Genomic DNA, 15,508 nt, shown 5'->3' on the forward strand with positions numbered 1-15,508 from the left:
GAAATCATGAGTGGGCAAGACAAATTGCTCTGCAGAGCTTGGATTTGGATATATCTGCAGATTACTCCCCTTAGGCCCTGCTGGGGTATGTCACTGTTTTGCATTGACACAGAGGACTGAATCTTCCCTTCAGTGACTGACAGGAAGAAAAAAAGCAAAGTGTATAGGAAAGAAACACTTGCCACAAACATCCCCACACCTCTGGGGTCATATGGGAGATGATCTGGGTGAGCACCACACCAGTCCCATGCACGGTGGGTAACGTGCAAGCCATGGAGGCAGGAGCAGTGCAAACTCTTGCTGATGACCAGACTGACAACCCGCCAGACTGGCTACGCCACACCTTGCCCTCACCCCAGGTAGAGCCAGAAAGATTAGCTCCCATTTGCTTGATTATCACCCCACTGGCAGCAGAATTCCCACAGACCTTCACTCAGCATCCATGAGCACTACTGCTCAACACAAAAAGAAGGGGTACTGGGCTGTTCTTCATTCTCCCAGGCTGTCCTGCACTTTTGAAATGAACAATTATTTTTATTAAAGAAAGATGCTTTGTTTCTGGCTTTTACCACCTTCCTAAACAGGCATTTCCAATCTTAGGGTCTTCATTAAGAAGATGCTAAAGGATGCCTACTTATTTAAGAGAAATTTTTAATCACCTTGACTTTCAAAACAATCCGAATAATCCAGCCTTAAGTCTTCTCATTAAGGCCAGATTTATAAACTCAATCAGACTTTGCTTGAGGTTTTGTAAATTTGGGCTTAAGTATCTGTATACTTAGAGTTGCACAGGTCGGTTTGAAACTTTGGGAAATTAAAAGAAATTAAAACCTCTACACCAAAAATTCCTTCCGCTGTAGCTGATATGAGAAAAGATATGTATTTTGCATGAAGCTTGTCTTCCCCGTCAATTTGGTGGCTAAATTACAGCTGCTGGGTCAAGGACAGATGAAGAGAATAAAGCTAAAACTGTGGTTTTCTTTTACCTTAGATCTACTTGAAAGATCAAGAGTTTAGTCTTTCACACTTTCCACAGCTTGATAAAGATGCATGAAGGCTGTTTGAGTTCTTGCCTCTTCATGAAGAACCAAAATTGATATTAAAGATTTTAAAATCTCTTTTATCTGAAGTTAATTAGCCACTGGGGGAAAAAAAATTACATGCTAGCAGAGTCTAAGACAATCTGACTTTAAAAAAACCCTTTCCTTTCTCTTATTAAATATCCTCTCATTTGGCTGTGATAATCCACTACTTTTCTATTTCTCCAATCACTGTAAATTTTTTCAGGACTTCAATTTCAAAAGTGAAACAAAAGAAAGAAGGAAACAATAAAATAGACCATCTGTTTTCTGAACACCTTTCTAATCATTCCCCATAGATTCTTTTCCTTCACAGGTGAGCTTCACCCAGGTATATTTATTTAAAAATTGAGCAATTTTCCTCTATTTCAACAGAAGTTTCTCAGCCTGTGTTGATATCAAGCACCCCAGCAGATCAATCTCCCATCTGTTCCCATCTAAGAATGACGAGGTCGTAGAAGAAGCTGGCAACAGACAACAAGTAGTTACATTTGTGGCATTTAAGTACATTTAATGGAATTAAGAGTGGTACTAGACCTGAGAAATTCTCATTTCCTTGACAATGATAAGGATCTTAGATAAAGACAGCCACTGTATCTAAAATGAGTTACATAAGCCTGCAAAACAAGGTTTCTTTAAATGCAGAATGTCTGCTTGTAAACTATTTATCCATAAATTGCTCATAGAAGCAAGTGATATAACGCTAGCATTACAAACACAAACCTTAATAAACCTCAGATTTAAAAGTTTTTAACTTAAGACAAAGCCTGAGACTGATGTTTTAAAAATAACTTAATTTTTTAAAAAAATCTTGTTGGGTGAGGGTGATAAAATTCCCTCTAAACTGAGAGGGAAGCATTTCTTTAGTCAACTGAAGAAAAATTTTGCTGCTAGCCAAGTCTGCTTTACTGTGCTTGCAGTATAACAACATTTTCAGTATAGTAACAACTTTGCAAAAAATAATATTGTACCACATAACTCCAGGCAAAGGAACAAAAGTTATATTGGCCTACACAGGCTTTGGGCTAAAACAAAAACCAGGTTTGCTCCTACCTTTAAGCTGGAAGAGTTCAAGTATATGCTTCTTGTCCTTCTATGCACTGATGAAAGAATATGATCTTTTCAAAATTCAGTGAAGATCATAATTAAAATTAGATTCTCTTTCTTATCTACAAAGCCTTTAAGCTGTCATAATTTGAGTACTATTCTTCTTGATCTACATAGCCCTGACAGCTTAAGTCAATGTTGAATTAAACTTGTGCCAAACTATCCCCTTTATCAGCATCTTTTTCTCTGACAGGAATCCCCAGGCACAACTGAAACAGGAGAACCTTTAAAGAAGACTGGCTAAATATTCCCCCCAAATTACCATGGATTTATTTCCCTCATGCTCAGTGAGGATGCTGGCAGTTAAAAATACTTTCTGCAAGAGGACCTTTACTGTGATAAATGAGAACTGCTCCTTTGATTTCAATGGAATTACATTAAACTGCTGCAGGTAAGGATCTGACCCTCTGCACTTTTGGATTTCACCCAGGAAGACATTACAGCAGGGTAGGTGGTGTCCCAGCTTAAAAATTTTAAAAATACCTACAAAATAGACAGAGGCGTACAAGGGATGACTTCATTATGTACAGTACATCTTCCCCGTGTTTCAAAGGGCATATGTGGCTGGTTTAAAAACCTTTCAGTGGGAAAGCAGAGCATGGACATTATTTATTATTCATCTCCTAGAAAGAAAAATATCTTTTCTTTTCAGCCCTTGATGAGGGCTGGGCAGGGAAGAGCCAAATACCAGCCTGAAGAGCCAAGCTGTGGGAGAGGCAGATCAACCCAGCAGCCACCAGAGAGGCTGAGACCTTTTCTCCCCCACCCCACTGAGTGGAAAACAGCCTCACAGCAGGAGCAGCACCAGCGGTGGGTTGCCTTCCACCATCCCAGGTCTCAGGAGCTTCAGGTGTCCAGCTGGAAATACCCTGGCCAGCCCAGGTGGGACTGGGTAACTGAGTCCATCAGAAGCACAAACATCCTAATACCTCTCTCTCCTGGTTGAGCTTTGCCTGCAGAGGGCCTTTCTGGAGCAGAGAGCAGGATCAATGGTGCTATGGGAGGTGGAAAACAAGTCATGGTGTCAGCAAGGGCTGGGACAAATGAACAGGGAAATTCCCTGCATCTCCTCCTCCCTCTCCAGCACCTGCCTGAATGAGTGCATATGTCCATGCAGAGCACCCTCTCCAGGTAGGTGTCTTACCTCAGCTTCTCCTTCCTATTCCTCCACTCTCTGCAGACAGTTCAGGGCTTCTGCCATATACAGATTGCCAGATTTGTAGGTTTTATTGGCTTTTCCAGGCACTCCCGTAAGCCCTTGCCTCAAATCAAGTTCTTCTTCATCTACCTCAGCCACTCTTTTCTCCCTGGGAGCATAACTCACAAATTCTCATCACCCTTCACCTATCTCCTCTGAATGATGTCTTTACTCCAACAAGAAATGAAGTTTACATGTGGAAACGCACAATGTTTGAGAGACAAGTAGATAGTTTATCTCTGACAGGCACAGAGAACCCCCCTGAGTGTAGCTGCCAGGTGAACAAGGTGTGTTTTGCTCTGTTGTGTGCCCTGCAGTCAGGCAGGGATATACCAAGAATTTGGCTGACTCCTTCCCTGGGGAGTCTCCCAGAGGAAAGCAATATGACAGGCACTGGCGTGACATGTAACATACAGTAATCAAGTGCTTCTTCATTATGGCAGAAACATTATGGCATTACTGATAAGTAATGATTTAATTACTCTTTCATTTTTACAGAATTAAACCAGTAAGAAAACAGAAAACAGAATAAACACGAGCTACTTATATGAATAATGCAATAGCACATGATTACGGCAAGCACCCTCTGACCCTCTCCCACCCACTCTCCGACAAGTGTGCAGCTTGCTTCCCGGGGATATTGTTGCCACTCAGCCTTAGCATCTGTATACACAGTAACACAACATCCAGCACAGGAATTCCTGCTCTTCCACCAGCAAGACCTAGCTGAGTCGAATGTTGCCGCACCCACACAAGTGCACATACACACACACGTACGGGCACATGAAGCTGGAGCAGCTGAGGTCCATGTGTCATGAACCCCTGTGGTTTTCCACAAGGGATGAAAATTAGTGTTTCAGACCAAGTTCATCAGGAGCAGCATCATCAGGCCTGCAGTGAGGGGAGCCATCTGCTCACTCTCCCTGAATTCAGCCAGCCCACGCAGCTCAGGAATCTTCTCCAGTTTGTGTGGAAAAGCTGGTTCTCCACTGAGCCCAATCCAGCACCTGCAGCAGAAGGAGCACACTCGTCAGACACCCAACACTGTGCTCACGTAACGTGAGCAGTCATCACCGGTACGCCTCTACCAGCTAAAACTGACTGCTGTACCTAGAGTCATCACCACACTGTGTCAAAACAAATCTACTGGCAGCACAAGGACAAGCATTTCAAGACTGATTAAAGACTTGCCTGCAGGATTTTCCAAATGTAAAGCCTATTTAATCATTGCATTTCTGTACACTTTCAGGAAAAGCAACTCAGCTTTGAATGACTCACCCTTCTGAGCCCAAACCATTTGCTCTCTATGCTAAGTATGGCATCTATTTACTCAGGCAGTCAGGGGCCAGGCATGAAATGTGTGTCAGGTCTCTTCAGGTCCACGATTATGTACTGTCATGTTTTTAGTTGAAGTAGTTTCCATGAAAGACCTTTTTTCCACACCCTCAGGACGGCTTGGAAATTTAGAGCACGTTCCTCCCAAAACAATCACCTCCACAGTGGTGCTCACAGAGGGAGCACAATGCTGCAGAAACAAAAATAGTTGTGGAAAAATACTGGAACACAAGCATTTAAACAATAATGGTGGGTATTTTCCAGAAACCTGCTGACTCCAGTGATTTTGCTATAAAGTAACTTTGTGGGTGATGCTGCCTGAACTGTGACCCATTACTAGAAACTAGTAACATGCAGTCAACCCTCTCAAATACCGTTTTTCCTTCACTCTAAAAGCCTGTCCTCATACACACATACTTAAGAGATTCCAGAGGTCTATGTAGAACCAAATATACAAAAGACACTACACGTCTTTTGTCATACAATAAAAAATTAAGGTAATTGTCACAGCTATCCACCAGGATAAGGAAAGGATAGTTCCTCATTGCCATGCTAGAAATCTAAAGGTGCACCACTGCAGAGCTGTGTGATGTCATTATTTAGATGTCAAACTCAAATTAACCCTTTCAAAAGTACAAAAGCAATTGCCAGTACGATGGCTCAGTTCACCCTGAATCAATATCATATTTATTGCAGAAATGCTGATCCCACTGAAGGCAATATCTAAACTTCTGTTTCACATGCAGTACAAAGTATATTCCTGAACTTGGGAGGAAAGTTTGCTGACAAAGAAAACACAATTTCAACTCAGCCAGGAATTTTGGTACATTACAAGATGAGAACCAAAATAATGGTTTCCATTTACATTTAATGGTAACCAAATTACAAATTACAAATGGTTTACCATTTAATGGTAACCAAAGACATAGATGTATTTTCTTTAATTATCTAAACTAATTTCAGCATTGCAAATTGCATCTACCATCATGCAACTAGTTTCAGGGTTGCCACAGCTTTTGGAAAGAAAAAGATGTTTCCACGTACTTCAGAGTTTGTTGTTGGAAGGAATACTTTAAACCTTACCCAGCTCTCTGAAACACATCATCATTTTCTACTTCAGAACCTCAGAACAGAATCAGTAAATTTCACTTGGTTCATTTCTTGATTAGCCCATTAAAAAAAAAAAAAAAAAAAAAAAAAAGCAAGCAGCTTGTGGATGCATATCTCATTTACTTTGTAAAAAATCCCTAATATATTAATCAGCTTATGAATCTTGCAAAAAAAAATGAGAGAAGGAAAAAATCTCTGCTGACCCGTGAATTACATTTCCTGGTGAAGACCACGATTAATAGCAATAAGAAATCATTTCTGATAAGTGAAAATAAGCTTGCTTGAAGATTCAATCTGAAGTGCCATGAAGTTTATTCAACCACAAATGTAACACTAAACAACAAAAGACTAAAGACAGGGAAAAATATCCTAGTTTGAGTAAAGCTGCAATGTGGTTAGACACCCTTGTCTTGAAAATCAAACAGGCTGGGTTGGTGTTTTTCAGTTTATACTGGAACTGGAAAATTTGACGTGCCAAAATTAATTTGTAACATTCTGAAGGAAAGCAAGCTCCCTACAGTTTTAAAGGATGAAGTCCCTGGGATCCTGACTTCTGATGTATCTGCTACCAGCAGTATTCAAGCCCCTTCAAGAGGGAGAAAGTTCACAGATCTCATCCAAACAGCAGTTTCCCTCCTTTTGCAAGTGCCCTAAACCAACACAGCTGGCAGTGCTGAGGTTAGACTCTGAACAAACTGCTCTCAGGGTGGCATTTCCCAGATACGGCGTTCCCCAAAGCCCTTGTCCTTAAGGAATACACGAAGAAAGGGGCAGTGGATTTTGTGTTCCATAACAGCAACCAGACCTGTAGCTTCTGAAATAGAATAGTAAAAGGTGTGTTGGTTCCCCCATATACAGTCACACTAAGAACATAAAAGCCAGCATCTACTCAAGAACATGAAATCTCTTAGTATTACCTTAATTCAACAACTCCTTTCCTTTGCCACTAAATTTAATTAACAGGGCATAGAGATATTGTCTAGAGGGCTTATTTGTTGCAGTCACAGGGGTTTTTTTCAGACAATGTGATATGTTTCTGTATTCTCTGTTGCTAAGAACTCCATTTATAAGAGACTGTTGAAAGTGAATGTTAATCTGGCTTAGGTACAGAAATAAAAAATTGGTAAACCATGAAATGCAGCATTGAGCACAAGGCTAATCCTCAAAGGAAGAAAAAAGAGTAGGTTTTGATAGGGCTTTTTTTTTTTTTTTTTTTTTCTCCTTTGTGTCCCTCTTTGATGTCTGAAGGCAATGTGAAATTTCTGGGGTCTGTTTTTCATTCCCAAATTTTTCCTTGCTTTTATATATTAAAAACTTCCAAGGCATATTTCAAAGAGCATGATTCTATAACCACACCTATGTAAAGAAAATGTGTATTTTTCTAATATGCCTATGTATTTTTCTATGCCTGTGCAGACAGGCATAGAAACAGACCTCAGTGCAGACAAGGGTTAGCTCATACATTCAACTTCAATCTCCATTTAAATATGACTAGAGTCAGCTTATACACTACCAGTGTTAGAGCAGATGTATTTAAACAACCTATTTTTTCCAAATGAAAATGGAGCTATGAAGAATTTATCACAAACTCACTATAAGGCAGTGACTACTAATTGCGAAGGATTAAGACACCCAAACAGACAGCATATGGACTTTTTGTTTGGTTGGGTTTTCCTGCTTAATTGTGTTTTTTGTTGTTGTTGTTAGTGTTTTTTGTTGTGTTGGTTTGGTTTTGGGTTTTTTTTCTCAATGCCCAGTTTAATCTGCCACTAACAGGCTATGGAGATTGCTGCTTTGTTATGAAATCTGCTTATAGATTTTCTGCCCCACAAAAGCAGCAGGATGCTCACAATGTGCTTTTAAAACCTCAAAACAGCATTAGGAATAATACAGATGTTTGATTTCCCAAAAACTTTACTGCTTCTCAAGTTTCCTTGCAGTAGGGAAATCTTAAAACCATCTCATTTTTCATTCTGGTGTTTCTTTTGGAATTAGAAGCTGCATTCAGACTTGCAGCCGTCTCAAGGAATCTCCTCCAAGGGCCCTAATCTCCTAGGAGAAAAAACATAGCCAAACACACTTTTAATGCCAAGAACCTACTCATTTACCAGTGTAGAAGAGAAGAACTGATCCAGGAACATGAGCTGCTCTTGTACTCTCCGGTTTTCACAGACAGGGCCGTTCCTTATGAGCTAGAAGGCATTACATCATCCACCTAAGTATCGTGCTTTCTAGGAACCTGTACTGCTTTCTGTGCCAGCTGGAAAACAAAAGATTGTTCACAAAGGTCTGTAATATATTGATATGGTAGCCAATGGATGTGACTAAGAATCACAGAAAGAGGATGAGCTGTACCAGTGTCACCTCATTTTCCTCAACATTCTGCGGAGCTGGTACTGGGATCAGGGAGCATCGTGAAAGGCTGAGGATGGAGGTGTACTTGGCTTAAATGCAGCATGAATCATGGCTTTGAAGCAACAAAGCAACCCTTTCCATGGTTAAATAGGGCAAATGAAAGCATCCAAAGGAGATCCTTTTTATCTGCATGCATGTGTATGTACAGCTAACTGACACAGTCATGCACACAACCAACCACAGGGAAATATGAGTGAACTTGAGAGATGTATGGATGCCCTACAGGTGTAGGTACTCATAGATGCACTGGCATGCAAAAAATACCTCCTGCACATATTGCTATGGCACGTATACGCGCTGTCTGATGCTTGTCAGTAGGTTTCTCTGCTCAGATTGACTTGAGAAAAAAAAAACCCCAAAGCTTCTAGGCATTTCCCTGTCATAGGTGGCACTGTTGAAGTACTTACACTTTCAAGTAGTCATCACACCAGTTTCCATTTGAAGAAACAACAATGAAGGGATTTCTTTGTGAAAAAACAAGTCCTTGCCTTGATTTAATGAAGAACCTGCAGAGAAATTCCCACCCTTTCTAGATGGACCACCAGGTGAGCTGTAAGAGTAGTATCAATTTGCCTTGATACATCAGGGCAATTAATTCTTCCACAGATCCCCAGTGGAAAGTTGTCACTCCTTTAGTTAACGCAGTCTTGGCACAACTCAGCACGGAGTGCTTGAACCTTGTCCAGCAGTTAGTGCTGCAATTCACAGAGGGAAGACACCAACATTTAAGAAGGATTTTGCTTTCCTGGACTTCATTCCTAGCCCATGCATGGGAAATCTCCTTGTCTGCCTTACAAATACCCTCTCCTGCCTCTCAGGGAGGCAGCTTGATTTGCATCCCACTGGACATACGAGAGCATCGGTGCCATACAAATAAAGCCCACCTTCCCTCCCTCTTTGTTGAGGGTCTCTGAGACCCACAGCAGGATCTCAGAGAATAAGGGAAGCACAAACCTATGAGCCTTTCCTAGGGAAACCATCCCTGCTTCCTGGGATGAGCAGGGACTTTTCTTGTTGGGAACTTTATCTGTAATGTTAGCCCTGTTAACTGCTTTCAAACTTGACTTCCAAGAATTTGTGGAGTCCTACCTTTGAATATGTTTTCTTCTCTACAGTATCCTGTACTTCATTTTAATGTATGCTCTCTACAAAAATGCTTTAAAAGACACCAGCATCCATTGCCTGATATTGTCTAACCAGACTGCTGTTTCCTGCAACAAGAAACAGAGATCACAGCTTCTAAATTTCCCTTTTGTTTACTACTCCAGTCATTACAATGAATTCTAATGGCATCTCACCTCCATGACTGTGGATGTTAGATATCTTCTCCTATGGAAACAACTTCATATCCTTGATTATCTTATTATCTTTCTCTACATGTTCAGCACTTCAGAAGTAAGTTCATTTTTCTTGAAGATGAGGTGAACCTGAACTGAAATGCAATGCTCCAGATGTGTGTTCATCACAGATTTTGTTCAATGGTTTATCATGCCATTCCATCACGCTGTTTTATTATTTCCCTCCTAATAATTTCTGGTGTTTGTCATTGAAGAGCTTCCCACTGTGCCTCCAAGATGGTTTTTTCATTTGATTACAGCCAATTTAGAGAGTATCCTCATGTTAAGATGTGCCATCTGCAGTACTTTGCAATTATTCACACCAAATCCAACCTTCTTTATAGCATCATCTGCCAACTTAGAAATGTGAGAACCTTCCGTATTTCTTCAGAGTTGGTTGTAGGCTGGACTGCCCTCCATAACTGTTTATAATCCACAAATGTTATCAGCTCATTATCATCTCCCTTCTCCACAACACCCAGGAATATACTCTACAGCTTCGCTCCCATTCTGATTTCTGTGGGACACCTCAGTTACTATTCTCCTTCAAGTCAACAGATGATTTCTTCTTACTTTTGTTTCTTTTAATGAGCAACTCATTGATAAGTTACTTTTCCCCCTTCTCAAATGCTAGCCTAGTTTCTTTCAAAACATTTGCCCTGTCTATTCACAGTGTTCCCTTAACACCCGATTAACTCCTGGCTCTTGCTAAAGTTTCTCACTTGCTTAGGAAAAAATGTTCCCATTTATTTTGCCCATACTATGGCTTTACATATAACCTCACCAGGATTTATATCCTCCTATATTTTACTTCTCTAGAGTTCCCTCCTAAAGCTTAAAATTGTTTTTAAAACAGATCTCATTTACTCTTGTTTATGTTGTTCAGCTCTTTTTTCAGGTGTGGAAGTAGAGGGGCACTCTTTTTAAAATTTATTTAGATTCACTCCAAAACCTCACTGCATATCTAAACATGCTGCAAGACTCCATGACACCTTCAAGTGTTTAAGCTTCCAGCTGCCCCTCTTATTTTCCTTTTTTTTTTTTGCCTTCTAATGCTTATGATTTGCCTGTTTCAAGCTGAAAAACAAATGTGGTAGATTTTCTGCAAGGCATCTATTTGGTAACCAAAAATTCTACTATCTTCTTTTCTTCCTGGGAAGACCAGAATGTGGTCTGGTCCACCACATTTTCTGTTCATACTCAACCCCTGAAATTTATGGCAATTGCAGTGCAAAATCTTCCTACCAAAGACTTAAGAATATAATGTACATTAACAGTGAAGATATCTCTATCTAGTAGTGTATCAAACTGAGAATAAAAGAAGCACATAAAGCCTGAGCCTCAATACACACAGACCAAATGCACTACCACAGATCTCACTCACAGAGCATAACACTAGAAAATTAGCAGAAAAAGATCACCATTAGTTTTAAGAAAAAAAACTAATGTTGAGAGAGTTATCCTCCACCATTTAGAAACAAAAAGATGGATGTTTTCTGTAAGAAAATCAGCCCCAGCTCTACTTTTCGTAAAGCATCTTAATAGGGAAAAAAAAAAAAAAAGAAGAGTAAAAATTCACTGCATTACGTATGTCCCTTCTTATTTTTTATCATATGCTATCTCCTGTGAGTAAGGAAACATCCATTTCCTCTCATCTGTATTTACATGTTAAGGTATCACAGACAAAAATATACCAAATTACTAATTTCTCAGCAAAATTGGTTCTGTAAACAAAATAGCTCCTTGAAGTCTTTAACTGTTATCAAAGTCTAAAAGTTTGCACCATTGGCTTTAAAGGGCAGCATGTAAGCTTTTCTAGAGACACTAGTTTTGGAAAGAAAGGTGTGAAGTAAACACAGTAAAAACAAGCATCTACTTATCTCTTTGGAACCATCCCTCCACAGCACTCTACAGAGCAATGCTTAATTTGGTTTAAATTTTTGTGGGCCAGAATTTCAGATTGGAAAGCTGGAAGTTCAGCTGGGGTAAAACTATACCAGATCCTGTGTCATGGATCAAGTAATAAAGAAAAACAAAACCAAAACCAACCAACCAACCAAACAAACCAAAACACCCAGAAAACCTAAAGATAACATATATAGATTTTCCTTAGTCGGTTTTGGGATGAGGAGTTCTTTTTGAAAATATTGCTTGAAATTAAATTTTTAAAACCTGCCAAGTGTTTTTAAAGTGTTTTAAGACTGACCAGAATTTCTTAAATGTTGTTTAAATAATTTTGTCCAAAGTTTGTGGAGAAATTCCTACATTCAGCTGTGAATAAACACCAAATTCTTGATTGTTAGTACCTCCAGATTAGCTAGCCCCCCCTGCTTTTCCCCACACTAGTATATTAACTGGGTTCCTAAATATGGCTTGGGGAACACAGTGATAGAAATGAGACCAATTTTACTCTGAAGGAAATTTTAGAGAAATTAGGGGAATTACATCAGGAAGTAATTTTGCTCAGCCTACACAGAGACACTACATGTCCTGTTCAGCAGAGTTTGTTATAGTGCCAATAGAGTGTAACATTTTATCTGCTCTCTTCAGACTCACATGTGTATTTAACCCTACTGCATTTGGGTCCTGCACACAGAAGCTGGGGGGCTGGGGTAGACAGTCAGATAGAGCTTGGAAACAAGAAAGCACAAAAGGCCAGCTAAGGAGGATGTGTAATCAACAAGCACCTCTCCTTAGAAAATAAAGTTTTTACTCAAGGGAGCTGGTGGAAGGGACAGTAATATCAGACAGCAGATATTTTATGGATAGACTGTGCAACAAACATTAACATTCTCTTAATTTGCCAAAAACTGCTCATGGAGATATGCAAACAGCTAAGTTGGTCACAAGGGCTCACCCTACAAAGATGACAAAAAAGTGCAAAGATAACATAAAAAGTTGACTCTATGTCCATTGAAAAAAAAAATTTTTTTCTTGTTCTCTCACTTGCTTTGAAACAAGTTTTAGCTATTATTTTAACAGTGTTCTGAAAAAACTATAAGATAAACAAGCTTCTGCCCTCATAACAGAACTGTAACAGAAATAATGGATAAACTAATGAGAGAGATTACTCTGAAGGGTTTTTAATTTTTTTTTAAGGCTGACCTTTAACACTTATTCTTGCAAAGCTGTGTTTTATAAATTTTTTAATCCACTCTTCTGTAATACATATTCCAATGTTAGTTAGACTGGATCTATAGGGACCAAGAGACATGCATCATTTTATTATGGTAATAAAAGACAAGAGAAATACATCCTTGTAGATTTGTTCCCTTTAAAAATTTTATCTATGAAAAGAGAAAAACACTGTGTTTTTAAAGACAGCAGAGATTTAAAATATCCATTTCATGTGCAAGGCTGAGTTTAACTGCATGTGGAATTTCTATTTTCCCAAACGTTTAGCCACAAAATCATGCAAAAACCACACAAATATCCTAAAACACAACAGAATATGCCTAGCCTATATATTAATTTATTTCCCTCAATTTTTTAGAAGGCTGCTCCCCCAAAAATAGAAGTCACATTTACTTATGAACAAAAATATAGCTTAAAACCACTAGATTTTATTTTTTTTTTAAATTATAACTAGTGGTACTCTAGTTTGACCAGCATACTAAGCTTGCTGTTGCCTTCTTGCTGTACTCCCCAATGCAGACGTAACCTGCCTGAAGCTCATGCAAGGCAGTAAGCAGGTGTAAGATGAAAACCACCACATGCCCCTGGCTTACCTGTCTTTGACGTCGTGAGGTGCATCTCCTCCAGGTTGCCTCCTCCCCAGCACTGCCGAAATGCCCTCTGAGAGGTCGATCAAGTCCCTTGCACTCAGAGTCAGGGCACTCTGCTCTGCCCACACTGTGCCCCTTTCCCACCACAGCAGGCAGCCCACAAAACAGGATACCATTCACCAGCCGTTCACCTTGCACCCACGGGTGAGACGTGCCCTTTGGGGACACTCCAGTCCTGGAGCTCTCACAGCCCACTTCATCACCGCTCCTCTCCTCTACCTCAGGAGCATTGAACAAGCCAAAAGTGCCCTGGCACTGGACAGGTTTCTGATCAATAAATTACTCTGCTTTACATGGTTCAAATTTAAGCTTTTATTTGGTTTTTAAATTAAAAAAATAAATTTCATTATTAAATAGTGGAATGGGTCTAAACTAATGTTTACATATTAATTCACTTGCTTTAGGATACCACCAGAGAAATAATTGAAGTTTACCACCTAGACAAAACTTTCTGTTAGAAAGCTCAATAGTGGCATAATTCAGTTAAACAGGAAAAAAAAAGCCCCAAAAGTCTTAATGTTTACAATGAACGTTAGAAGTAAACCTCTGGTTTTAGCGTCATCCAACTCTAGTTTCCATCACAAAGGCAGTCATTGTATTCAGAATACTATACCACAGTGCTAATGTCATCAGCTTCATCTGGTTTCTTTTGCCTGCTTGGCAGGGATTTCAAGTACTCAAGGTGCCTCCTTGCATCCTCCTGGTTCTGTCGGACGTAATAAACCACATAGGAGATCACCATGGTGAACCAGCCAAACATGGTGACCAGCATGGCGTAGTCAGTAGTCTTTTTAGGGAGGTTGCAGAGGTCGGCATCGTTGGCAGCGTTGAGGAAGGGCCTCCCCGCGTGCTCGTCCAGCACAGAGGTCTTGCAGATGACGTTGTTGGCCGTCTCGTGGTTGGAGGCCATGCTCCGCAGCACCTGCTGCAGCGTGCAGTCACAGTGCCAGGGGTTGTTGGCAATTCTGGCCCTGGCCTTCAGGTTGTTGAAAGCGTTTTTGTGCACGCTTTTAATCCGGTTGTCGGACAAATCCAGAGTCTGCAAGGTTTCTGCCACCCCTTTAAAGGCATGTTCATCTATAAACTCAATCCCATTTTTTGATAAATTAAGGACTCTCAATTGGTGCAAGTCCTTAAAAATTTCGTTGGGGATAGATGTTATCTGATTGGAGTCCAAATAAAGTAAGACTGTTTCTGGAGGAAGATCTCTGGGTATTTCCTTGAGGTTTGCATTGCTACAGCTGACGTTCAGGCCTCCGGAGTGAGAACAGAGGCAGCCTTTGGGGCACATACTGGCAGAATGAAAACACAGTATCATGAGGACAAAACTTTGTAAGAGTAGACACATGGAGAGGGAACGAGTTAACCACAGGTCTACCAAATGCATGCTGGTCTGTCAGCATAATCACACGACCACCTCTCATTCAGCCAACAGGGTGGGAAAAGGACTTGCAAAGCTGAAAAGAGGCTTCATTTTCTTCAGCGGGATTAGTAACAGCTGGTTACTAACACATGGGCTTCCTCATGGTCAATACGCTTCTTAGAAGCATGCCTACAGAGAAGAAGGAAAAAAAGTTCTTTATACCTTAATCTCCAATCCTAAATTTGTTTTCATTTAAAAAATAGAAATAAAAAGATGTTAAAGGGAAATGTCACACTAAGTAAATGATCTATTATCTTAGGTAACTCCTATTAGCATTAATATGGGTTTAGTGCATAAATCCCAGGACATTTTTAAGAGGACAGACTACACTTACGGCTTTGGTCTTTAATACTTATTAGAGAAGGCACTGGTTTGCTTTTATCACAGACTCTTCTAGAACAGCTATAATACTAAATTGCATTTTCCCTTGCTGAAGTAGAAGATACATCGATAGGAGCTAAGACTCATATCTCCAGCAACAGTGACAAGTTAAGTGAGAAATTTGTGGTGGTTAATATGAACTTATCTCAAAATAATTTATGCTATTTTAAGTCCAAGTCAAAGTACTTCGGCAAGGACATATTTTTACTATATCAAGGAACGAAAGTCAGGTAAAGCAAATGCTGCTGCAAGACACCACAATCACCCACCATCTCCTTGTTTGTCTCCCCCTCCTTCTCTTCTGCTTTAGAATGCCGGATTTCTTGTACCTCCCAGCA

At 40.0% G+C, this 15,508-nt stretch overlaps 1 protein-coding gene across 6 annotated transcripts in view; it reads right to left on the reverse strand.

Annotated features, from left to right (window-relative positions):
- Positions 1-13,654: 13,654 nt before the first annotated feature.
- Positions 13,655-15,508, reverse strand: part of LRRC3B (leucine rich repeat containing 3B) — a 45,286-nt gene continuing 43,432 nt past the window's right edge. For all 6 annotated transcript variants that reach the window (XM_058420948.1, XM_040065157.2, XM_040065112.2 and 3 more), the window contains exon 2: positions 13,655-14,918. In XM_058420948.1, coding sequence (XP_058276931.1) covers positions 13,974-14,753 — 780 coding nt within the window. In that variant the 5' untranslated portion in view covers positions 14,754-14,918 and the 3' untranslated portion in view covers positions 13,655-13,973. The remainder of the gene's footprint in view (positions 14,919-15,508) is intronic.

This window comes from Hirundo rustica, chromosome 1, assembly GCF_015227805.2.
Source record: "Hirundo rustica isolate bHirRus1 chromosome 1, bHirRus1.pri.v3, whole genome shotgun sequence".
In the NCBI taxonomy this organism is placed as follows: domain Eukaryota; kingdom Metazoa; phylum Chordata; class Aves; order Passeriformes; family Hirundinidae; genus Hirundo; species Hirundo rustica.